At 30.6% G+C, this 26618-nt stretch overlaps 1 protein-coding gene across 1 annotated transcript; it reads right to left on the reverse strand.

Moving 5' to 3' along the window:
- Nucleotides 1-1566: 1566 nt before the first annotated feature.
- Nucleotides 1567-26582, reverse strand: LOC134721046 (glutathione hydrolase 1 proenzyme-like). Its single transcript, XM_063583744.1, has 12 exons — nucleotides 26348-26582; nucleotides 25420-25617; nucleotides 24732-24857; nucleotides 24076-24173; nucleotides 16659-16851; nucleotides 15215-15378; nucleotides 13792-13941; nucleotides 9614-9753; nucleotides 8829-9016; nucleotides 7407-7647; nucleotides 6526-6639; nucleotides 1567-6071 (listed from the first exon to the last, which is right to left on the reverse strand). The coding sequence occupies exons 1-12, from the start codon at nucleotides 26464-26466 to the stop codon at nucleotides 5925-5927; spliced, it is 1878 nt and encodes a 625-aa protein (XP_063439814.1). The 5' UTR covers nucleotides 26467-26582; the 3' UTR covers nucleotides 1567-5924.
- Nucleotides 26583-26618: the final 36 nt, after the last annotated feature.

A 26618-nucleotide genomic window follows, 5' to 3' on the forward strand; every position in this document is an offset into this window, starting at 1 on the left:
AGCATTCAAGTTTTACTGAAATAAAGCAACTGTAAAGATTTGTAATGAATAACTTATTTACAAAGATTTTTTGAATTCTCAGTATTTTTTTTATCTACAGCAAAATACCTATACACAAAATCCCTTGCTGTTGCTGGTATAAAAAAAAAAACAATAGTCATTTTTGTAAAAGGATTATTAATGTATCATTTTGGGCAAAGTTGAAAAGTTATCTATTGTTTTTAGGGTTTTGATTCTCATGAAATTATAAAAAATAATTTAAAGTTATTGTGAACATGCAGGGAAGTTATTGATAAATTGGGAGATTTAAATTGTATTCTCCAAAGGGAAGAATCCCTCATCTGATCATCAAGGTAATTTTCCCCCCAATTGTTTACAGACAAGGATTCAAGTAGGTAAAGGATCAATATGACTCCATAAAAATATATGTGAAAATATGGAAAGGAATTTTAATGAAAATTATCAATATATGATTTTCCTCCAATTCTATCATATTTTTGGTGATATATTTTTTTTAATTTGTTCCTGATACTGTTATTTTTTCAATTGGCACATAATATCAGGCAATGATTTTGATGAATGTTATTTAGCCTCTAAACAAAAATACTAGTGTAGTGTTCCTCCCCACAAGTTCATCATATTTTTACTCAAAGCTGAAATTTTACAATATATGCAGAAAAAAAAACTGTTCATCAGCACGAATATCAATTCTCTATCATATCACAACCAATGGAAAGATAACCCGGAATTAATAAATACTGTGTATATTGTGACAAGGGAGATAATTTGAATACTGTGTACATATTGTGACAAGGGAGATAATTTGTATACTGGGTATATTGTGACAAGGCAGATAATTTGAATACTGTGTATATTGTGACAACGGAGATAATTTGAATACTGGGTATATTAATATTGTGACAATAGAGATAGTTTGAATACTGAAAATTCTGATTTTGGAGGATTGATAATTTGTGTACTGATATAGGAATTTCACAAATCTACACAATATAATATTTTTTTTAATAAATTCATCATTTACTTGCATTCAAACAGCAGAAATGACAAAAGTTGTTTTTGACCAGTGGTGAAGCCCAAGATTTCTAATCAAGGGAAATCAAGACTCTAAAATTCATAAAACATCCTTGCAATTATAACTTGACATGCAAACAAAAAGGAAGTTCTGTATCTGATAAAGCTTTTATATGTTGTGGAAATAAAATATAAAATAACAGCTGAAAAATTTAAGAAGGCACTTAAGGGGCATTAAAAATATATCACATTAGATAAAGGCAAACGATACCATGACCAAGAGTGAAATACACATGCAACATTTCACAAAATACTAAATAGAAACTGAAGACCGAGCAATACAAACCCTACAAAAACTGGTGCTAGAACTCTTAGAAATATGATCTTTCCAGGATTTTGCGAGATAGTTCCATGAAGGTCATTTGAAATTATTTGATATTAGTGCATTATTTCCAGTGAACTGTCTGTAAATATCAATTTCAAAACTAAACTACTGGATTACCTTAATGTTTTGCAAGTATTAATAAGACATCAAAAGTTTTATATATATTTATTTTTTTACCTTTTTTCTGTAAAATTAAAGCATCTTTATAAACAAAATCAAACAATATCAAAACAAATATATGTCATGATTTACAGCTAATTTCCTAATGCTTGTAGAGTAAAACTTTGGCTGGCTTGCATATTTTGTTTGTATAAAGGTAAGCTTAAGCATTGTAATCAATATTGACATCTGCAAACAATATAGACAGGCATTATTAAACAAGTATATATTATATTTAGATTTGATTGAAAGTTATCCCAATTACAATCGTCAATATACAAACAAAGCAAGCAAGCTAACGAAAGTCTTACCCTATTTGCATTGGGAAATTAGCTGTAGCACAAAAAAGAATATAAATAATGTAAATAATCTACATCCATGATAAATATTGCAGTTTAAAATAACAACAAATATAAAATACACAAAATGGAATTAGCTGTAAATATTAACAGCATTACACATACATCTGTCAAACTTTCATCTAGAAAGGTTAAGAATTAAACTTTAATTATATCAATAACTGTTTTAATATTATAACTTGCTGACACAAAGTTATATAGATCATACATCTCTTCTATATGTTATTTTCATCGTGTAATGCAAAAGCTGAAATTTAAATGACAACTCTTTAGTATACAAAATGAAACCATCTTATTTTCATTATTTATTTTGAGTGAAAACAATGTTAAACTGAGATCAACTATTTGTCTGTTTATTTCTGAATGTTTGATAGATAGATTGGTGTTTAATGTCCAGTTGCAACTATTACATGCATAGCCAGACATTAAAAATTGTAAATGTGATTTAAATATGAACCATGCTTTGTTTTCAACCAATAAACTAAAATATTTGTAATGTGCTAGTTAACTGGAAGACATGTCATCAGACACAATAATATCATTACCCAACAAGTATCTGCTCTTACTCCTAAATATTGCATGCTTAGCAGGGAAGCAGTAAATATTAGTATTCAAGTAATTGGTTCACCAAGCTGGGGATCACACCCACAACCTTCCTCACAAATGTTTTTTAAAGCTACATGAGTATGAAGTTTTCATAGGGTTAAAGTTTTACAAAGATTACGGTACTTGTTTAAGAGTGTACCATGTAGGGTCAACCTGTTATGTTATGCCAGAAACATATTTTATATTATAACCCATGTGCATTGATGAAAGAAAATAAATGTGACCAATTTCCACCTATACAATGTATCAATAAGTACCAAAACCCTTATGTTTACAAAGATAAGTCTATGTGAATCAAATATAAGCAAAAAACAGTTATAAAGTAAAAACAATGATATAAAATTTTCCTTTTCTGCACTTCTTAAAATACACTGGTCCATAAAAAATAACATTAAAATAACATTAAAATATCATACAAACAATTGTTATAAATCGCAATCACAAACTTCTATAATGATAAAATGGAATCCTGTTAACAAAGTTGGAATGATTTACTATTGATCTAGGGTAAAATATAAAAAAAAAGGAGAATGGAAATGGTGAATATGTCAAAGAGACAACAACCTGACCTAAGGATATTAAACAGCCAAAGGCCACCAATGGGTCTTCAACACAAGAAAATCCCACATCCAGAGGCAGGCTTCAGCTGGCCCCTTAACAAAATACTAGTGCATGTTTAATCATATTGCCAGCACCATTTTGTGTTTTGATCAAACTATAACAGGTTCTTAAAGGGGCACTAGCTGTCAAATTTATGTTCATAGATTTTAATCAAATTCTCATATTTGATTTATAACAATGTAAAACATTTATCCAAACTATTAAAAGTCTAAAATAAATAATAAACAGGGCACATGCATGAAAATATGTAGCTTCGTTTTGTGTGTATTTTAGTCTAGACGCCTTCTATATAATTATCGAGTTGACCTCTAAAGTCATCCGATGACTATATAAGTCGTGTAAACATAAATATAGATATAAATAGATTGAGCAAACTTGTGCTGTTGGATTATTCTAGGTTTATTTAAATTCATATCATCGATGAAAAATAAATGTTTATCATCGTTTTTACCTGTATAAAAATGTTTTTTTGTGGATCGAATATATTTGACTTTCAATGTTGACATTCTTTTCCTTTAAATAACTTTCCACATACAATTCACATGTTATTGATCTCAAGCTAAGGGGTTAAATTGAAGTTCACATGAATACAGATTCAATGAGGTCGAATTATTCACTAGCAGGTGAATAATTCATAATCAATGTTTTTTAGCTTATTTTGACAAAATTGAACCATACTGGATGCTAAAAGCGAATTTTTTATTTCACTATTTTGCATTTCATCAATGATTGAGCAAAAAAAATATATATATAAGATTTTTTATATATCTCATAGCTGGTGCCCCTTTAAGTGGTTTGTCTTAGTAATAGAAAACTAAATATAACCAAAACATTTCAGTGACTTTTTTACTATCTACCTTTAAAGGACACCTTTTACTGTGAAAAAGTGTCCTCATATTTAAAACCAACCAGAATTTAATAGTATTTTATCATGGAATGGACAATTTTTCACAGCACTGGACACATCTCTATATACCTTTTTTGTGATGGTGTCCAGGTGGACTCTTTTTCACAGGACACTTTTTTAGCTCGCACTGGGATATATTATTTTACATTTAAATTTTCCATGATAATATCATAATTTGAGCAATTTTTTCATAAAAAATCTTGTAAGATTACAGACAAAACATTTGTGAAACTGTTAAAATGATTTCAAATAAAATATTAAGCCTAACCACAATAAAAATACATTATGAAAGACAATTGTTTAATATAATGTAAACAGGAATGAATAAAGTGAAGGAATGTTACAAAATAGATGTGTTACCTAACTAAATTTTAATTGAACAAATATTTATGTATGTTCATTTAAAAAATAGTCATATATAGATATAGGAAGATGTGGTGTGAGTGCCAATGAGACAACTCTCCATCCAAATAACAATTTATAAAAGTAAACCATTATAGGTCAATGTACGGCCTTCAACACAGAGGCATATGTTTTACATGTGTTTTATATTAGAACTAAAAGTTAAATAAACTAGAAAAACTTGTTTCTATTTTTACAGTTGTCTAGATATTGCATGAGAACTTTCAGTCCATTACATGTATTTACATAATATTTACACATTTCACAAGATCACCATTTACATTTTATTATACAGTTCATAACAATACAAAATTTTAATGTACCCGACATTTTGATGAATGGGACTGAAAATAGCGTAGAAAAAATGAACAACAACAATTTCTGCAGTAAAAAGTTGAAAAACTTTCTTTGTAGAATGCTTCCATTAATGTCTGAGCATTTCAATCACAACCCTCTTTACAACTTTAAAAAAAAAAAATAATGATTTTTCTCATCAAATCTTTGAGTTACATATCACAGTTTAAAGAACTCATTTCATATCAGAGATTTATAGGACACTTATTATTAACAATACTAGCAATAATTCCCAGAGTTAAAGGTTGGGTTAGTCTCAAATTTAATTGTTTTCCTTTCCTGAAAGGCACAATTATTCATTTGACAGCTCAATTATTTATTGGAAGTTTTAATTATTCAAAATAATTCTCAATAATTCATTTAAAGTCTCAAATTTTCATTGGAAGTTTCAATTATTCATTTGAAGTCTCAATTATTCATTTAAAGTCTCAATTATTCATTTAAAGTTCAATTATTCATTTGACAGCTCAATTATTCATTGGAAGATTCAATAATTCAAATTAATCTCAACTATTCATTGAAGTCTTAAATTTTCATTGGATGTTTCAATTATTCAGTCTCAATTATTCATTGTAAGTCCAAATTATTCATTGTAAGTCTCAATAATAAATTGGGAGTCTCAACAATTCATTGTTAGTTTCAATTATTCATTTGAAGTTTCAATTATTTGTTTGATGTTTCAATTATTCAATTGAAGTCTCAATTATTCATTCAGGTCTCAATTTTTTATTTGAAGTCTCAATTATTCATTAGAAGTTTCAATTATTCATTTGGAATCTCAATTATTCATTTGAATGGGAAAGTATTTTTGCATAAATAATTAGTAATATATAAAATTAGGGGAAGTTCAAACCCCAGCCAGACATCTGTAACCAAACTTGTAGGCTGAGACCCCCCATAATTGGAGGTTTCAATTATTCATTAATCTCAGTTATTCCTTCATATTCTTTATTATGCATTCAAGTCTCTCTCTCTCTTTTTGTTAAACATCTTCTCTTTCTTTCTCTCTCTTTTTAACATTTTATTCTCTCACTCTCTCTCTCTCCCTTTCTTATTTGTATAATTGTTTAAACATCATAATTTCTCCCAATAATTGTCTTTAAAATCCATCTGGAGCCCCGCCTCTCCTGAAATCACAGTTAGCATACAATAATCCATTTTGAGTAGTGACACCATTAGCATCGGTTCTGAAGGCTGGTTTGTCTGTAATATTGTGTCCTAAATTCCTTAAACCTTCTACAAAATGCTGCAAAAAAAATACAAAAAATAATTTATAAAATCTTTTATGAAATTGTTTAACAATTAAAAATACAATAAGATATTAGATTGATTTGTTCATTTTTGGTGTTTTAGCACAATTTTTTGGCTATTTCATGGCAGTAAGTTTTTTATGGGTGGAGGAAGCCTGAAATCCTGGAGAACACCGCCCACCTTTCCATGGGAAAACTGACAATCCTAGTCAATAAAGATTGGAGTCGAGTGCACCCAATAAGATATTAGTAAATCATATTTAAACAACTATATCTTTTAAATTTGATGACTTCTAGATTTCACTAGTGTTGAAGGTTACTGTCTCTATTGACTTGTGCAGCAAATATTTCTTCTTTAAAGTGAAACTAACTTTTCTGTATTGATTTGAAGTATAAAATGTAAGCTGCACACAATAACACTTTAAAATTAACAAGCACTCCTATATTTACCTTTGGAAATTCAGATTCATAATAAATATATGGAGGCAATAGTTGATGATGTAACCTTGCTGCATCTATGGCCTGTTTTATTGTTTCTTTAAACCATAACACTCTCATGGTAATCTGAAAATATATTTTTTTTTCAAACATTGAATTTTGGTTATGAAATGTGAAGGTTTTGTTAAAGCTCAAAGTAATTGAAAGTCTGAATTTTTGAAATGGTTATTAGCCTTGCTGTAATAAATGTCTGGCTAAAACTATTATCTATAAAAATTCATAACAATCAAAGGATTTTGTAGTTTATTTAATGATAATTACTTTTAATACCACAAGATTGTATCTTGCATAAAAAAAGGTTGTCATGAGATAGTGCCTTATGAAAGAAATTGTTGTATTTTCTTGATATATCACAGAAAAAAAACACATTATATAAGGATATCTTCAACAAGAAAAATTTAAGTCATGAGATAGAACCTCATTTAAGAAAATATGCTAATGTTATTGATCAGGCAAAACAGACGTAGTTGCATGAGACAGTATTTACATCACAAGCTGCTGTACCTATATGAGATTGCATCTTATGTTAGAATCAAATATATGTGGTAATGTGAAGTGATATCTTACATAAGAAACAGATGTAGTTATATGAGACAGTATTGCATATATATCACTGCTGTAGTTACATGAGACTATATTCAATGTTAAATACATATGTAGTTATATAGGATAATATCGTACATAAAAAGCATATTTTGTTATATGAGACAGTATTGTTAGTAAGACACTGCTGTAGTTTCATGAGATAATAACTTAAATAAGAAACAGAAGTAGTTATATGAGATAATAACTTACATAAGAAACAGAAGTAGTTATATGAGATAATAACTTACATAAGAAACAGAAGTAGTTATATGAGATCCACCAGCTGCTCCAATGACCAGTTTAATGTCACCATCTTTACCAGCAACAACTGATGGTGACATGGATGATAATGGTCGCTTCCCAGGTTTGATGAAATTAGCAGGTGAAGGTCTGATACCAAAGTCATTAGTTATGTTAGGTGAGGAGAAGTCATCCATTTCATTGTTAAATACAATACCAGTCCTTGATCCTAAAATACCTGATGCAAATCTGAAAGAATAGAGGTAAAAGTACATTCTAATGCAACAACGTTTGTAACGTTCATTTGGTTGGATAACGTCACTTTCTTACATGGCATGCTATGGGACGTTCGCGCAAGCACAGACGGCATATGACAGATTTTAAATACATGTTTTAATGTTGTTTTCTGTCAGTTTCATTAGAATGGAGATAACAATATTGTATTTTAAGCTCCGACGGCATCAATTTTGGATTTGATGGTCGCAAATACCCGTTTACTGTCTCCGCTAACGCGTCCCCAGTAAACTTAATTTGCGACCATCAAATCCCCAATTGATGCCGTCGGAGCTTAAAATACAATACAGTTATCTCCTAAATACCAGTCCATTATTGTTTTATAATTGATTTAAACTTGGAATTCAAAACATACTGTTGATTCTTTTATTTTCATGGGTATCAATTTTCATGGATTGCTGAAAATCTGCATATTTGTGGATACATGTATTTGATTTTGAGGTTTTGTCAATTTCTGTATACAAAGCCTATTGAAATTATGTTATTCGTTGAACATGAAATTCATGAAAATTGGTATTCAATGAATAATAATGAATCTACAGTACTTTTATTCTATTACACCAATTGTACAGTGATATCACAAATAAAATGTGTTGGTCACAGCCCAATTTAAATACTGTGAAAGGATTTTTTTTAACTTTTTAACGGATCCATTTGATAAGCCTTTATGATAGAAGTCAAAACAAATCTTTTTATAAAAGTACATAACAAATGTCAGCACATTTTTAAGATATAGTCGTAAAAGCACAACTTGCGATGCAAAATGTTCTTAAGCTAATGATGATGGGAGTGTTAATGACCTTGAATGGCTTTATAACCCAATTATATCTATGAAAAATTAGTAGATTAGTAGTATTTTGGCAAGATTGCTAAAATATCTAAATTTTAGAACCAATTTTAACTTTTCCTCTTTTTTCAAATTGTTCTTTGGAAGTTAAGATATAAAGCAATATTGAGTATAAATTACATGTAATGAGTCAGAAACCTAGCAAAAGAAAACAAAGAACTATTATATCTATCTTTAAAATTTCATTTACAAATAGAATTAAACTTATTTTTATCAACATTTAAATTGTAATTGTACTAATAATGACTTTTTAGAATATAAGATTTTTACTCAATAATTAGAGACTTACACTGTATTTACCGTTGTGGTAACAGCTATTGCCAAACCATCATTCCCGACCATAGATAAATGTGCTGTGCTGGTCTTTAACTTATCATAAAATGTAGGTCCATAATACATATAATCATGTGTTTGGTTGTCCCAGATTTTCTGTCTAATACCATCAGCATAGGAACGTGATGTTAAATTTTTAACAACCTAAAATTTTAAATACATGAGGTATATTCAAAATGTAAATGATTTTTAAAGCTGATATAAATATTTATATTAGCATGGCTTATGGAATAAACCAAGTTTAATAGAATAACAAGGTTAAGGCAAGCCAAAACCTCAGGTGCTTAGGAGCATTAATTACTGAGTCTATCTATCAGAGCAAATTTGTTATAAGTTTCCAATGATAGCTGAGATTTTTTCAGATGGTTCAATGTTTAACCCACTAAAATCAGAGAGAAAAAAATAGCTAGTGTCCCCTTGTCTAAACTGTTAGAGTTACACCAAAATTCTCAATTACCCAATCAGTGCTTGCAAATGCATCACATCTGATATATGAAAAAAGAGATTTTTTATGATTGTTAATGAGACAACTCTCCACAAGAGCCCAAATGGCTCAGAAATTAACAACTATAGGTCAACTTATGACCTTCCAAAATACACAAAGCCAATACTGCATAGTCGACTATATTAGGCACTGAAAAGATATATGTAAAACAACCCAGAAAACTAATGGCCTATAATTAATATACATAACACAAATGTTCTGTTTAATTTGATTTTTTTTTTAGATAAACAACTTACATCTGCAACATCAGAGACAAAAGCTGGGTCACCAAGGTCGGTTCTTTTAGCGTAAGCGAACTTAAAAGCTTCCACAAGTCTGTGATAAGTTAGTAGTTCTGACTTCTCAGGAAGAACTGATTCAGGAGTTATGTTATATCCTGTCAAAAAATATTTATTTGTAGAAATATACATTAATATCTGTGACTTTCATACATGTGAGAGGTTAAGCTAGCTATAAAACCATGTTTAATCTACTATTTTCTATATTAAGAAATGCCTGTATCAAGTTAGGATTATAACGGTTGTTTTTCTTTAGTTTGTTCAGTTATTAAAAGGAAAAGAATGTCAGCGACCAAGCATTAAAAAATGAGCGAGTGAGAGATTTAATTTTAATTAGATTGGACAAAATTGTGCTTTGGTTATGGTCATGTGTTTGTAAATCTTACTTGACTGAACATTCTTGCTACTCACAATTTTCTGTAGCTATAATAAACTTTGCCCTTTAGATACAGTGGAAAATATTTTATAAAAATTTACAAAAATTTACCAAATTAATGAAAATTGTTAAAAACTGACTATAATGGACCATCACTCCTTAAGCAATCAACACTTTGGTCAAGTTGCCTTTAATATCAATTTACCCAGATTTGCTCTAAATGCTTTGGTTTCAGAGTTATAAGCCAAAATCTACATTTTACCTCTATGTTCTATTTTTAGCCATGGTGGCTAGCTTGATTGGTTGGCTGGCTCACCACACACATTTTTTAAACAAGATACCCTTATTATGATTGTATCTTAGTTTGGTTAAATTTGACCCAATAGTTTAAAGGAGATGATTTTTAAAAAGATTCCAAAATTTACGAAAAATTGATAAAAAATCACTATAAAGGGAAATAACTTCTTAAGGGGGCTCGCGGGTCTAAATTATTTTTTTTATTTAATATAGGATATACCTATATTTTTCTATAAACGAACTTTAACTTATTCTTAATAGAAAAATGAAATAAAAAAATGGGGTCACTGTTCATTTATGCTCTCTATCTGCCTTCGAAAGAAGTATACATTTTTGTTAATGTCCTTTTTTTCTGTTGAACTAAGAGGAGAAATATCGGTAATATCGAAATAAAAAAAGAACTAGATTACAGAAATCGCTTAAATTTTACAATTATTTACAATGTACAGCTTATTCGAAAACAACAATAAACTAGAGGCTCCAAAGAGCCTGTGTCGCTCACCTTGGTCTATGTGAATATTAAACAAAGGACGCATTTGAATTCATGACAAAATTGTGTTTTTGTGATGGTGATGTGTTTGTATATCTTACTTTACTGAACATTATTGCTGCTTACAATCATTCTATCTATATTGAACTTGGCCTAAGAGCTTCAGTGGAAAATAATAGTTAAAATTTACAAATTTTATGAAAATTGTTAAAAATTGACTATAAAGGGCAATAACTCCATTTAGGTCATGTTGACTTATTTTTAGGTGTTACTTTGCTGTACATTGTTTCCCTTTACAGTTTATCTCTATCTATAATAATATTCAAGATAATAACAAAAAACGGCAAAATTTCCTAAAAATGACTAATTCAGGGGCAGCAACCTAACAGCAGTTTGTCCAATCCATCTGAAAATTTCATGGCAAATAGATCTTGATCTGATTAACAATTTTACTCCCTGTTAGATTTGCTCTAAATGCTTTGGTTTTTGAGTTATAAGCAAAAAACTGCATTTTACCCCTATGTTCTATTTTTAGCCATGGCGGCCATCTTTGTTGGTTGGCCGGGTCACGCCACACAATTTTTAAACTAGATACCCCAATGATGATTGCGGCCAAGTTTGTTTAAATTTAGCCTGGTAGTTTCAGAGGAGAAGATTTTTGTAAAAGATTACCAAGATTTACGAAAAATGGTTAAAAATTGACTATAAAGGACAATAACTCCTAAAGTGGTCAACTGACCATTTTGGTTATGTTGACTTATTTGTAGATTTTACTTTGCTGAACATTATTGCTGTTTACAGTTTATCTCTATCTATAATAATATTCAAGATAATAACAAAAAACAGCAAAATTTCCCTAAAATTACCAATTCAGGGGCAGCAACCCAACAACAGGTTGTCCGATTCATCTGAAAATTTCAGGGCAGTTAGATCTTGTCCTGATGAACATTTTTACCCCTGTCAGATTTGCTCTAAATGCTTTGGTTTTTGAGTTATAAGCCAAAAACTGCATTTTACCCCTATGTTCTATTTTTAGCCGTGGCGGCCATCTTGGTTGGTTGGCCGGGTCACCGGACACAATTTTTAAACTAGATACCCCAATGATGATTATGGCCAAGTTTGGATTAATTTGGCCCAGCAGTTTCAGAGGAGAAGATTTTTGTAAAAGTTAACGACGACGGACGACGACGGACGCCGGACGCCAAGTGATGAGAAAAGCTCACTTGGCCCTTCGGGCCAGGTGAGCTAAAAATATAGGTCACCGATGAGTTAACAAAGATATTTCAATTTTAATGCCAAAAAATGGCATTTTTGCACCAAAGGGAGATAATTTGGAGCTTTTTCAGTGATATCAACATTTTAAAAGTCACCTGGGGCCAACACGAATTGATTTTTAGGAATGAATTTTGGATCATATGATAAAGTAAAAACTACTTAAGGAAGGGAATAAAATTTGTAATGAAAAATTAAAGTTTTTTTTTTTTCGGAAAATTTTATACCCGCGAGCCTCCTTAAGGGGTCAACTGACCATTTTGGTCATGGTGACTTTTTTGTAGATCTTACTATGCTGAACATTATTGCAGGTTACAGTTTATCTCTTTCTATAATAATATTCAAGATAATAACTTAAAATGGCCAAATTTCCTTAAAATTACCAATTCAGGGGCAGCAACCTAACAACCAGTTGTCTGATTCATCTTAAAATTTCAGGGCAGATAGATCTTGACCTGATAAACAGTTTTACCCCCGTACATATTTGCTCTAGATGCTTTGATGTCAGAGTTAAAAGCCAAAATCCACATTTTTACCTATGTTTCATTTAAAGCCATGACAGCCATCTTGGTTGGTTGGCCAGGTCACCAGACACAATTTTTTAACTAGATACCCTAGTGATGATTGTGGACAAGTTTGATTAAATTTGATTCAGTAGTTCAGAGAAGACGATTTTTGTAAAAGTTAACTACACCAGATTACGCCAGACGCTGGATGCCAAGTGAAGGGAAAAGCTCACTTGGCCCTATGGGCCAGGTGAGCTATGGGCCAGAAGAGCTTAAAAGGTAAATATTAATATGATTAAATTGTGCAAGAAATGTATTGACCTGTTGAATGAAGTACCATTCATAATTGATATCCCATTACAATATTTTGGGTGTTGATATATTGAAACTAGAACTCTTAAGAGCCTGTGTCACTCACCTTGGTCTATGTGCATATTAACATGATTAAACAAAGGACACAGATGTATTCATGACAAAATTGTGTTTTGGTGATGGTGATGTGTTTGAAGTTCTTACTTTACTGAATGTTCTTGCTACTTACAATTATCTCTATTTATAATGAAATTGGCCCATTAGAAACAGAAGAAATTATTTTGTAAATATTAACAAAAATTTACCAAATTAATAAAAATTGTTTTAAATTGACTAAAAAGGGCAATAACTCCTTAAGGGGTCAACTGACCTTTTTGGTCATGCTGAATTATTTGTAGATTTTACTTTGCTGAAGATTATTACTGTTTACAGTTTATCTTTTTCTATAATAGTATTCAAGATAACAACCAAATAATAGCAAAAATTCTTTTAAAAATTACCAACTGCAGGGTAACAACTCAACAAACAGTTGTCCAGTTCATCTGAAAATTTCAGGGTAGATAGATATTGACTTGATAAACAATTTAATTCCATGTCAGATTTGCTCTAAATGCTTTGGTTTCAGAGTTGCAAGCCAAAATCTACATTTACCCCATTTTCTATTTTTAGCCATGGCGGCCATCTTGGTTAGTTGGCCGGGTCACAGGACACATTTTTTTAACTAGATATCCTAGTGATGATTGTGGCCAAATAAGTTAAATTTGGTCTAGTAGTTTCAGAGGAGAAGATTTTTGTAAAAGTTAACTACGACTGACGGCAGACACCAAGTGATGAGAAAAGCTCACTTGGCCCTTTGAGCACTGAGCTAAAAAGTATTGTTTACCATCCATAATATTCATGATAAACAACCAGACAGGACCACCAGATGGAGCTGGTGCTGAATACAGTGTAGAACCATCATTCAAAACAGATGATACAGCTGGTTTCAGAAGAACAGTATAATTCTGTAAATCTCTCTCTTGTATAATGGAATCTGTAAAAAAAAAAAAATATTTATGTCGTCATTTCAAATTATAAAAAAAAGCTGTGGTATGATTGCTAATGAGACAACTCTCCACAAGAGACCAAATAACACAGAAATTAACAGCTATAGTTTTTCACAAAAAACATTAGTACTTGCTTTGCTATAAAATCAATATTAAAATCCTGGCTGCATAAATTTAGGAGGGAACATCACTTATATACATGGCTCTGGCTCTGTGTATAGTCTAGTTCTAGTATGTTTTCCTAAAGCTTTCATCAATGTCTCTATCAAAGTTCAAATTTTAAGACTGTTCTTCTTTAGAATGTATGTGAGTAAGAGTAAAGACTACTCAGCTTGGAGTCAGCATAATAATCAAATATGGTTACTTTTTTCCTACAGACAGTTTAAAATGTGTGGGCTTGTAAGTCAAAATCTGACTCAATGATTCAGTTTAATACAGAGCAGAGTACCTATTAAAATGTTTAAACCTGATGCATTTTTTTGCACCTGTCCTAAGTCAGGAATCTGATGTTCAGTAGTTGTCTTTTGCTGATGTGGTTCATAAGTGTTTCTCGTTTCTCATTCTTTATATAGATGAGTTCATCAGTTTTCCTATTTGAATGATTTTGCACATGTCATTTTTGGGGCCCTTTATAGCTTGCTGTTTGGTGTGTGCTAAGGTTACTGTGTTGAAGACCATACCTTGACCTATAATGATTTACTTTTACAAATTGTGACTTAGATGAGAGAGTTGTCTTATTGGCACTCATACCACATCTTCATTTATCTATATCATGTATATAGTCCTATGATATTAACATGCTGTATTCATGTAATATGATTTGGTAAACTGATGCTGAATAGTCTCCAGAATTACAAATTACCTTTTCTGTGTAATATTCTTGTTTGATTTAACCCATATCTATCTGAAATGTCCAAGTTTTTGTCCTACTATTTGAATATGTAAGTTGTGTTTATGCTGAAGCTGATGGGCAACCAGAATGGAAGTGGTGACATCACAAGTATTGTATATTCAGAAATTATTGTGTGCATTTGTTCTTGAATCTTTGTCATCTTAGACATAAATGGAATTTTAATTTTTGTGATATTGAGAAAAATCCTCTTTTAGTCATATAAAGTAATTCAAAATACAAGTTTAAATTATTGCTATTATAAACCTGTCACATTTTTTGCAATAATAAAAACGTAGCAAAATTTTCTGAATTTACAGTACTTTTTAAAAAATTCATTCAAAGCGGCAAAAATAAAAGTATGTTCAAACCTGCTTCTTTCAAGTCCTCCAGTATGTTTTTACTCAGACTTCCATTATAAAATGACTGTGGTCCTTCCTCTGCTATAATCCTCAGTGTGTTAGCCAGTAATGGAAATCGTGCCTTCTCTCCAACCTTGTATAGCTTCTTTGTTACTAGATTTGTGTATGCTTTCCTGTAGATATAATATCAAAATATTAATATAATCTGTCTTATCTATTTTAAAACTGATTTTTTTTCATGCTTTCCTGTAGAAATAATATTGAAATATTAATATAATCTGTCTTATCTATTTTAAAACTGATTTTTTTTTTCATGTATTTTTATCTATTTTTTGTCTGTTATGCTTGTCTGTTTCCAGCCAATAGTTTTGAAAACTTTTAGAAGTTCATAGAATCGTCATTTTTTTATATTTAGTTTTTTTTCTTCTTATTCTTGGGTTTCAATAATTTTCCATTATACACAACAATACCTTGTTATATACCTAGAAGATGTTATCGGTGTATTGGAGATCAATCACAGTAACAAAGATTTCTTACAGTTAAGATTTAATCCTATAACAAAATTCAATGCAGGGCCTTCTATAGTTTAATATTCTGTATGGGTTTTGCTCATAATTGTAGGACATTCAGTGACTTATGGTTGTTTACATTATTTGGTCTTTTGTGGAGAGTTGTCTCATTGGCAAGCATACCACATTTTCTTATTTGTTCATATTGAACTGTTGAGTTTAAGGGAAATATATTTCTTAAATTCTTCAATTAAACATAAATATAGATTCCACAACTGTAACAAGTGTATAACAATATTTCTCCACTGGAGACAGTTAAATTTTTAAATATTTAAAGCGTGAGGCTTGCCGAGCTTTTTGAATAATTAAAATTTAACTGTTGAGAGTGGAGAAATATCATAATACACGAGTTACAGTGATGGAATCTGTTTCTCTAATGATTTTAATCCTTCCTTTTCAAAGATTTGAGGAAAGTTGTGTACTTTTGATGTGACGTCATCAGGCATGGTCGCCTTTTTTCATGACGTCACAATAAGAAAATTCAGAAGAAAACAAGAAAATTTAACGTCACAATTAAATTTCAACCAATCATTTGCCGAGGACAGATTTTTCACTAGTGAGGAGAAATATTTTTCTCACACCGGTCAGGAAATGTGAAAATAGCACAAAAATTAGAGAAACATGCCTTTTAGGTCATATTCAAAGCTAAGTCAGCTTTAAGATTAAATAATCACATTACATAAATGTCACTCTATAGATTGTTGATCAATAATAAAAACCAATTGAGCTCTTTTTAAAAAGAAGTAAAATTATCAATGATTTATGTACATGTATGGATTTCTGGGAAACAGATAAAAAAAAAATAACAAATCTAGTTGTAAAGACATAAAAAAGTTAATCATCATAAGGATTTGAAACTCATTGTGGGTGATAAGTAGGCTTACTTAAATGCTGGGTTGGCATAAATTTTGTTCTTTGAACTCTCGATAGCTCTTCCTGTATTGGCAGTTATTATGAAGCCATTCTTAGCTAGGTCAATGCTAGGTTGTACCAAGTCCTTCCATGGCAGACATTTGTACAACTCACATAATTTCTGATACCCTCTTACCTCTCCTGGTACTGCTATTGCCAGTCCACCTATAAAATACATATAAGGGACACGATTGATATGATTTAGGTAAAATGTAAACTAGAGGCTCTTAATAAGAGCCTGTGTCACTCACCTTGGTCTATGTGCATCAATCTCCGGCGCAGAGATCACATATCCGTTCCGTTCAATACTTTGTAACACTACACTCAATATGTTACAGTATTGCAAAGCATGTATGGAACGGATATGAACTCTGCGCCGGAGATTGTATGTGCATATAAAACAAAGGACACAAATTGATTAATGAAAAAAATGTGTTTTGGTGATGTTGATTTGTGTTTGTAGATCTTACTTTACTGAACATTCTTGCTTCTTACAATTTTCTCTGTCTATAATAAACTTGGCCCTTGAGTTAATAACTACTCATTTAAATACATCATCAAATATTAAAATGTAAAAACAGTGCTTGTTATCACTGAATGGTAAAGATTGTTTTAGTTTATCAGTTGGTAGTAAAAGTGAATATACATTGTTTATTGTATAAATCAATGATTTAAGTTGATTCAACTACTATTCTGGACAAAGAAAGATGACTCCAATTGAAAATTCCTTGCTATTGGGCAATATTGTGCAATTAGATATTTCTTGCTATTGCACAATACTGTGCAATTGAAAATACTTGCTGTTGCACAACACTGTACAATTGAAGATTTCTTGCTATTGCGCAATACTGTGCAATTGAAGATTTTTTGCTATTGCACAATACTGTACAATTGAAGATTTCTTGCTATTGCTGAATACTGTGCAATTGAAAAGTTTTTGCTATTGCACAATACTTAATATAATAATTTTGGATCCTGATTCAGACCAACTTGAAAACTGGGCCCATAATCAAATATCTAAGTACATGTTCAGATTCAGCATATCAAAGAAGCCCAAGAATTCAATTTTTGTTTAAATCAAACTTAGTTTAATTTTGGACCCATTGGACCTTAATGTAGACCAATTTGAAAATGGGACAAAAAATTGAGAATCTACATACACAGTTAGATGCCACATATCAAAGAACCCCAACTATTCAATTTTTGATGAAATCAAACAAAGTTTATTTTTGGACCCTTTGGGCCCTTTATTCCTAAACTGTTGGGACCAAAACTCCCAAGATCAATACCAACCTTCCTTTTATGGTCATAAACCTTGTGTTTAAATTCCATGGATTTCTATTCACTTATACTTAAGTTATGGTGCAAAAACCAAGAAAAATGCTTAATTGGGCCCCTTTTTTGGCCCCTTATTCCTAAACTGTTTGGACCTCAACTCCCAATATCAATCCCAACCTTCCTTTTGTGGTCATAAACCTTGTGTTTAAATTTCTTTGATTTCTATATACTTATACTAAATTTATTGTTGGAAAACCAAGAATAATGCTTATTTTGGCCCTTTTTTGGCCCCTAATTCCTAAAGTGTTGGGACCAAAACTCCCAAAATCAATCCCAACCTTTCTTTTTTGGTCATAAACCTTGTGCTTAAATTTTATAGATTTCTATTTACTAGTGTTGTCAACGATTAACCGGTTAACCGGTTAACCGTTCGAACGACCGAATACCGAATACCAAAAAAGCTAACCAGTTAACCGGACTTTTTTTCAATTTTAATAGATTTGATATAAATTTGTATTGAAATCATTAAATAGTTATGTTTTTTAAAACTTATCGTAATGGTAATTAATTTGACAGATCAATTATCCATTATATTGATTGCTATTGTTAATAAACTTGCATAAAATTAATTAGAACTTGTCTATCAGCTCGGGGCAAGATCTTAAGGAAACACAATTATTATACATGTTTTAACTTTGAATCAGCAATACGATTAATTTTACGATGTACTTTATTATTTCATTTTGACTGAATACTGTGAAGATTTACATCTGAATGTGTAACCTCCGTCGTGAAATGCTTTGTCATACTTCAAACGAAATGATAACTCAAAATTGCAAAATTCAAACCAATGTTAGTGTACTCAATGTTTACTTTATAGTACGAGTAACATTTTTAATCAGTTCAAATTGAAACACTGAACATTATTTTCGGAGACAACAAGAAATCAAAGAGCTGAATAGCTCTGAGGGGAAAGACGGCCCTTGTTTCTATTTAATTATGTTTTTGGAAAGGGGGTACATTTTTTATCTTTTGATAGTTTTCATATGAAGAATGAAAAAGAGACCAGCTAGAACATGTAGAAAGGTTGACAATATTGAAATCAATTGTTGTTTATGTAATTTCATTTCCTTAGTTTAGGATTCAATTTAGACCAATGGAAGAGATCTGCATCTTCTAAATCTAAACATTTGATTAAAGTTGATAGCTAATTATCTAAAACTCAACTGAATTCTGTCATTCACAACAACTACAATATTTTTTGAAATCTTGATTGTGTACCACTGAACTGCAGGCTAGGGCCATTTTCCATTTATTGTAACAGTACTCTTGGATTTTAAAGTTTTTTCTTTAGAAAGTGTGGACTGAAAAATCTATTCAGTTTTAAATTTCTATTGTTAAAGTTCCGACTTACAACTCTCATCACAGGTACTAATAAAAAAAACAATATGAGTGATGTAAACTGTGTGAAGCTTGTTTCCAAATCTTAATTTTGAAATATTTTTAAATAATAAATATGTTTAAACTACAAAATGCAAATTTTCATTACTTTTTTTTTACCATTACAATGATTATGTAGGTTCACAAAAATTTAGTTTTAATAGAAGACTACTTATCCAATGAAATGTCACATTTGAAGTGTTTAAATACATTAACTTTTATTTTAGTGGATAATTACTCATCAATTGAAGTGCTCCTGATTTTTTACAGAAAAAAGTGGTCTCACTAATTAGCGACAGGAAGAATTTTAGCGACAAGAAGAAGAATTTTTTCTTGTCGCTAAATAGCCTTCTTGACGTTCTTGTCGCTTTTTGACGCTTCTTGTCTCTGATTAGTGAGACCCGAAAAAAGTAATAAAATCGTTTCTTTCCCCTGTCTCATGTAACCCCTCGATCTTTGTTTATTTTGAAAGTTGTTGACCTACAAATTAAAGTATTGTATGTTGATGTTTAAATCATCTACAGTAAACAATATTATATTAAGATTTAACAAATACAAATTTGTAATTAGTGCACGATCTCTAAGAATGATTTAAATAACCATTGAACTGGTGAAGGATATCCCTGCTTCTTCCAAGAATGACGTCACTATAAAATACAATGTAGGTTGGATATATTTAGAATATCTCGTCATACTAATTTTTCCGGATTGTAAAATAAACGTAAATAGTGTTAAGGAAAGTTCAAGATACGATAATTTCGTGAGAAACAGAAGGGAAATGTGTAAAAAAGTGTTTAAAGTCAAACTATTCATTTCTGGGTCTCCTTCTCTTCAATCTGAGTAAGATTTGTTGGGGGTTTTTCCACACTATAACATGTATAAAAACAAAATGAATGATGTGAGGGAGTGTCACTCTGTTCAATCCCATAGGGGATTGACGGCTTGATTCCGTCTTTCCCCAAAAACAGAACAATCATCTTATCAGACATATTCATTTCTACGAAATCAAGAAGTTTTTTTTTATATTTTTCAGTCTGAAAGTAGTACAAACGCCATAGTTGATACGGTGCATTGATTATCAGAGGTCAAACTTCACCGGGAATCCTCAAAGACAAGCCTTATAATGCCGAAGAACTTTCTTCAATTCATCGTATTATAAAAACGTAACTTTATGACTTTGTTTGGAGGTTGACACATGATATTGACACTCATACCATATCTTCTTATATCTATTTATAGGTTATATTTATAGATAAGCCTTTAAATATCAACTTTAACTACCGGTTAACCGGTTAATCTGTCGAATGATTATCCCAGTAACCGGTTAGGCAAAAGTGTAAGGTTTGACAACACTACTATTTACTTTAACTAAAGTAAGAGTGCGAAAACCAAATGTCTTCGGACAACGAAGACAACGCCAACGTGATACTATTATACGACCCAATTTTTTTCAATTTTTGCAGTCGTATAAAAATATCAAATTTTCAATAAACATAAAAATTGGAGGGCAGTAACCCAACAACCAGTTGTCCAATACATCTGAAAAATTTTGGGCAGATAAATATTGACTTGTTTAACAATTTACCCCTATCAGATTTGCCCTAAATGCTTTAGTTTCATAGTTATAAGCCAAAATCTACATTTTACCACTATTTTCTATTTTTAGCCATGGTGGCCATCTTGGTTGGTTGGCTGGATCACCACACACATTTCTATAACTAGATACCCTAATGATAATTGCAGCTAAGTTTGGTTAAATTTGGCCCAGTAGTTTTAGAGGTGAGGATTTTTGTAAAAGATTACAAAAATTTACAAAATTAGTAAAAATGACTAGAAAGGGCAATAACTCCTTAAGGGGTCAACTGACTATTTTGGTCATGTTGACTTATTTGTAGATTAAAAATTATTGTTGCTTACAGTTTATCTTTATCTATAATATTATTCAAGATAATAACCATTGTATTTTGTGATGTATCTAGAGCTTTCGATAAAGTTTGGCATAAAGGACTTTTATTTAAAATTAAACAATCTGACATAAATGATCAGCTCTTATCTTAGATAGAGAGTTATCTTTCAGATCGTAAACAAAAGGTCGTTTCAGAAGGTTTTTCGTCAACTCTAAGAAGTATAAATGCAGGTGTCCCCCAGGGATCAGTTTTAGGACCCTTTCTGTTTCTTATTTATATAAATGATGTAGTAAATGACATTTCTAATGATATTAGACTTTTTGCAGATGACACCTCTTTATTTGTTATAGTAGACGATGATCCTGGTGTAGCAGCTGCTTCTTTGACTGATGACTTGGATGTTATTTCAAATTGGGCAAAATCATGGGCTGTTCAATTTAACTCTAAGAAAACTAAAAATATTGTATTTACTAGAAGAGAAAGGGAACACCCACCTGTATTTTTTTGGGATAAATGGGGAAGAGGTTGAGAAAATAAATATTCATTGTCATCTTGAGATAACATTTCAGTCATCAGCTTCATGGAACTCACATACATGTATTGATATTATTTATAAAAAAGCATGCTCTCGTCTATCTGTGCTTCGTCAAGTTAAACATTTATTAGATAGGAGTTTACTTATACGTATTTATTATGCTTTTATTAGACCTATATTAGAGTATGGTGATGTTGTATGGGGCAATATACTCCCAGCACGAGTCTGAGCTTCTTGAAAGTATTTAGATAGAAGCTGCTAGAATTATTACAGGCTTACGACGTAATTCCTCCAGACAAAAACTTTATATTGAATTAGGTTTAGAAACTCTGGCGAATAGACGTAATAAACATAAGCTAATACTATTCTATAAAATATTAAATGGGATGACACCTGCATACTTATATGAGTTAGTTCAGCCATATCTTCCCAGACAAACTCCTTATACTTTGAGGAATGAAAATAACACTTTTCATCCACCTCTTGCTAGAACTAGCTCTTATTTTAATAGTTTCATTCCTTCCACTATAAGACTTTGGAATAGTCTTCCTTTGAGTTTACAAAAATCCCCAAGTTTGGGTATATTTAGAAGTGGACTGGAAAAGTTTTATAGGACTGATGATATATTTAAACCTTTCAACTATGGGATAGGGAAACTTAATATAAGTCATTGTCAACTCAGAAATAATGCTAGCAACCTTAAATCTCATCTGTTTAATCAGTTCTTATCAGAGAACACTGTTTGTGTAAACTGTAATCACCCTGTTGAGGATAACAAACATTTCTTTTTCATTTGCCCTAAGTACAATGATGTAAGACAGATCCTTCTTGATTACATTAACTCCAAATGCTGATAATGTTGATATAAATATTGAATTATTACTTTTTGGAAACAGATTATTTTCATATGATTTGAATATTGCTATTTTTAAATCTGTTCATAAATATATCAGTGACACTCATCGTTTTGTTTAAAACTTACTTATTTTTTGTTTCATTTAGTTTTATTTTTTTGTTTTTTTTCTTCTCCACTTAAACATTAATTCATTTATCCACTAAGCAAGCTTAGTGTCTCTTTCAAGCCATATATTTATATATATTTCTAATGACTTATAAAGAATATTTGCATGTTTCAAGGTTCTTGAATACATGATGAGTAATTGCCTATATATACTTTGCATTTAGTAAGTAACACTGTAAACATTTATTTTCTCGTGAGTGCTCATAAGTAGCATGCATGTTCCACTATATTGCATTATTTTAAATACAGTTGTTATAATTGAATTATACCTTGAACATGTAATATGGAGAGAGCTTTTATAGGCTGTGCCTGTTGCTCAATCCTTTTCATATCTTAATGAATAAAATATGTTTAAAATCAAAAAAATAATAACCAAACACCGCAAAATTTCCTTAAAATTACCAATTCAGGGGCAGCAAACCAACAATGGATTGTCCAGTTCATCTGAAAATTTCAGGGCAGGTAGATCTTGACCTGATAAACAATTTTACCACATGTCAGATTGCTTTAAATGCTTTGGTTTCAGAGTTTTAAACCAAAATCTACATTTTACCCCTCTATTTTTGTTAAAGTTAACCACGACTGACGACTATGATGACAACAACGACAATGGAGAACGCCAAGTTATGAGAAAAGCTCACTTGGCCCTTTGAGCCAGGTGAGCTAAAAATAAAATGAGACTGCAATATGCTATGGGTAAAGATAAACTTTAACTAGGATTAGTTTAGAAACACAACTATGATGTGACTTAAGGAACCCTGGTAGAGGTCAACATTTTAAGTTACAGGTTAAATTTTGAGGTAAGATATTATAATATGGTTCTTATTCAATGTTTTATAACATGTATGTACTCTGGTTTAAATTGGAAGCACAATAATAGATATTCAAAAGGTTGCTTCCACATGAAATGCCCCAAAAACGAAATCATGAAAACAAATTAACATGTGCCAATGTGTACCTAAAACAGACTGTTCCAAATATGTTATTGTAAATAGTTGAAGCATGTCACTTGTTAAGTTTGCTTCATTCTTTTATGTCAATGTAAAAGTGTATTTCTTTATGGGAATGGCAAGTATTTGCCTTCAAATAGAGTGCCTTGATCTAAAATAATTGCAGTAGTTGTCCTATTAGAACAGAAATAAATCATACTGATTTTACCACGCTGTTGCTCAAGGTACGATATCTAAAATAATATATAAAATGTGTACCTAAAACAGACTGTTCAGGATCCTTCTCATACATGTCCTCTTTGGCGTTTATAGGAGCTGTCTCTCTAGCATCTAGTACAATTGATTTCTTTTTTTTACTAAAATAAAGATATGATAGGGATGATTTATTCAAAAGTTTCAATGGTAAAAATTAATATAGATATAATTTTTTAAAATGAGAATGATTTGAATATGACAAACAATAAACCAACTTGCAAGGCTAGAAACATTTTGTGTTCCTTGAATATAGATAAAGATAATTTGATAATTGGGATAATATTCTTTTTGGTCCACATTGGACATAAATTCATTGTATTCATAGTTCAACCCATTTTTAGAATCTATGACTATGTACATGAGTATAACATTGATGTTTTGGTGTTAATACAGCCACAATACAACAGAAAACTCATCATTTTGAAAAATAATGCAGTTTCATAACTTTTTCCCTTGCTCAAAAAGATATTAACACATAAACAGTATGTGTACTTTTTGTTCACACATATCTATTCACAGGTAAAAAATCATTTTGATAGACACATGTTCTGTTAATTTTTTTGCAAAAAATCTGACAAATCTCCTCTGTTAAACCATAACATTTTCAGATTCAATATTTCATTAACATATATTTACCTGTACCCCATTACAAATATTACCTGTCATAAATAGTCATAAAGAATCCTCCACCAATACCAGAGCTATGTGGATCTGTTACACCATAACATAGAAGAACAGCTATGGTAGCATCTATGCTTGACCCCCTTTTCTCTTCCAGTATTTTTCTAAAAGATGAATCAATTCATTGTAAAAATTGAAATATTCATTAATTTTAAGTGAAAAAAAAAGTATAAAGACCAAGCTTCTATGTTTTTCTGGAAAACAGTGATATGTTAATAACTATGGTGTTATTTGAAAATTCTTTTATAATAAAATTGAGAATTATTTTATAATAAAATTGAGAATTCTTTTATAATAAAATTGAGAATTCTTTTATAATAAAATTGAGAATTCTTTTATAACTCTACATAAATCTCTGATAGTGTTAAAAATATTATTTAATAGAGGGCTTGAAAATTATAGTATTTAATGTGAAAAAATTAAAAGAAATGAGAAAAACTGTTAAATGCATAAAAATCAGCACTTGGCATTAAATACCAATAACAAACATCAAAATATCTCATTTCTTGAAAAAAAAAAAAAAAAAATCTATGCAGAGGTCTCCAACAATAAAAGAGTGTCTAAATCATATCAAAATATAAATATCCTTTAGTCTTTTCAAAGTGCGAGTTGTACTTTTTTAAAATAGAAAATGTATTGCTATTTATAAATTTTGCATAATCTTACTTTCCAACTTGTGAACAGACTTCATTATCAGAAGCTATGGCAGCCTGTTTGTATTTTCCCAGTTTTGACTTTGATGGAGGAAAATCATGTCTCTTGTAGTCATCATCTTCACTGAGATTTCCCGACAGAAGATACAGAGCAGCGCCAAACATTAAAATCAGTACGACTGAGAATATAACATAGAAAATAAACTGTCGTCTGAAAAATAAATCAGTATGACTATATGGATCATATATATATTGGTTCTCAACAACGAAGAATTAACTATGCATACAGTGAAGCTGAAGAGATTTATCCTGCTGAAATGACCTTAAATAAAGCTCATATTTACAATGATCACTTTCTGTTCCTGGATCTTCATATCTACACCTTAGTAATGCCCTTTACCGTCAGGCTTCAAACCGTAATTTTCAGCTACCATTAGCGTCAAATTGATTATAACATTTTACTATGATTCATCAAAATATTCTTACCAGGATTCATCAGAGGTCTCAAATAATAATAGTTACCGTTATTTTTGAAAAAAATTAAGCATGATTCGTCAAAATCATTCCATTGTTTAATCGTCTAAAAGAAAATGCACATATTATCGTCATGTACCAAAAATTACCATTCACGTCATTTGACAAGAAATTTTACCGTGATTCGTCAGGTAAATACCCCCATTACAATCCTCCGGTAAGAAAAAGCTTAAAACCAAAATTTACTATAATCACTGAAAAAAGAGATGAATTTTCATTTCCTAATTCAGTAAATTGTAATTGACCTAAATATTATATAATATCCATTTTTAGAAAGTGCGCTCCCTTGGCATAGGGCTTCATGCATGTGACGTAAAGATATTTGCTTTCAGTTTGGATTTTTTCATGAAACAAATTGGAACATCATCACCATCATCAATATAAAAAGTCTAATATACATCCTATACCTGGATTTTTTATTTTTTCTAATAACAGATCTTTGAATGTCATCTTCGTCAAAGGTAACCAATGAATTTTCTTCTGTCAATAATGGTACCCTACTGGGATCTGCTCTGTATAGTGCCATTTTTATGAGTCTGTTGGAGTGATCATTAAACTTCTAAAAAATTACATTGGTTACAAAAAGGTCAGGATTTAGGAGGGAGCTTCTTCCGTCATAGATTCGTTAATTATTTCTTTAAATCATGTAAACGTTTTAAACATATGAAAATTTAAAGC

This window comes from Mytilus trossulus, chromosome 6, assembly GCF_036588685.1.
Source record: "Mytilus trossulus isolate FHL-02 chromosome 6, PNRI_Mtr1.1.1.hap1, whole genome shotgun sequence".
Classification (NCBI taxonomy): domain Eukaryota; kingdom Metazoa; phylum Mollusca; class Bivalvia; order Mytilida; family Mytilidae; genus Mytilus; species Mytilus trossulus.

Coding starts and splice junctions, on each gene's coding strand:
- LOC134721046 (XM_063583744.1), bottom strand. CDS start 26,466: ATGGCACTATACAGAGCAGATCCCAGTAGGGTACCATTATTGACAGAA. Junction 13,942..15,214: donor GGAGGACTTGAAAGAAGCAG/GTTTGAACATAC, acceptor TTTTTTTTACAG/ATTCCATTATACAAGAGAGA. Junction 6,072..6,525: donor ATGAATCTGAATTTCCAAAG/GTAAATATAGGA, acceptor TTTTTTTTGCAG/CATTTTGTAGAAGGTTTAAG.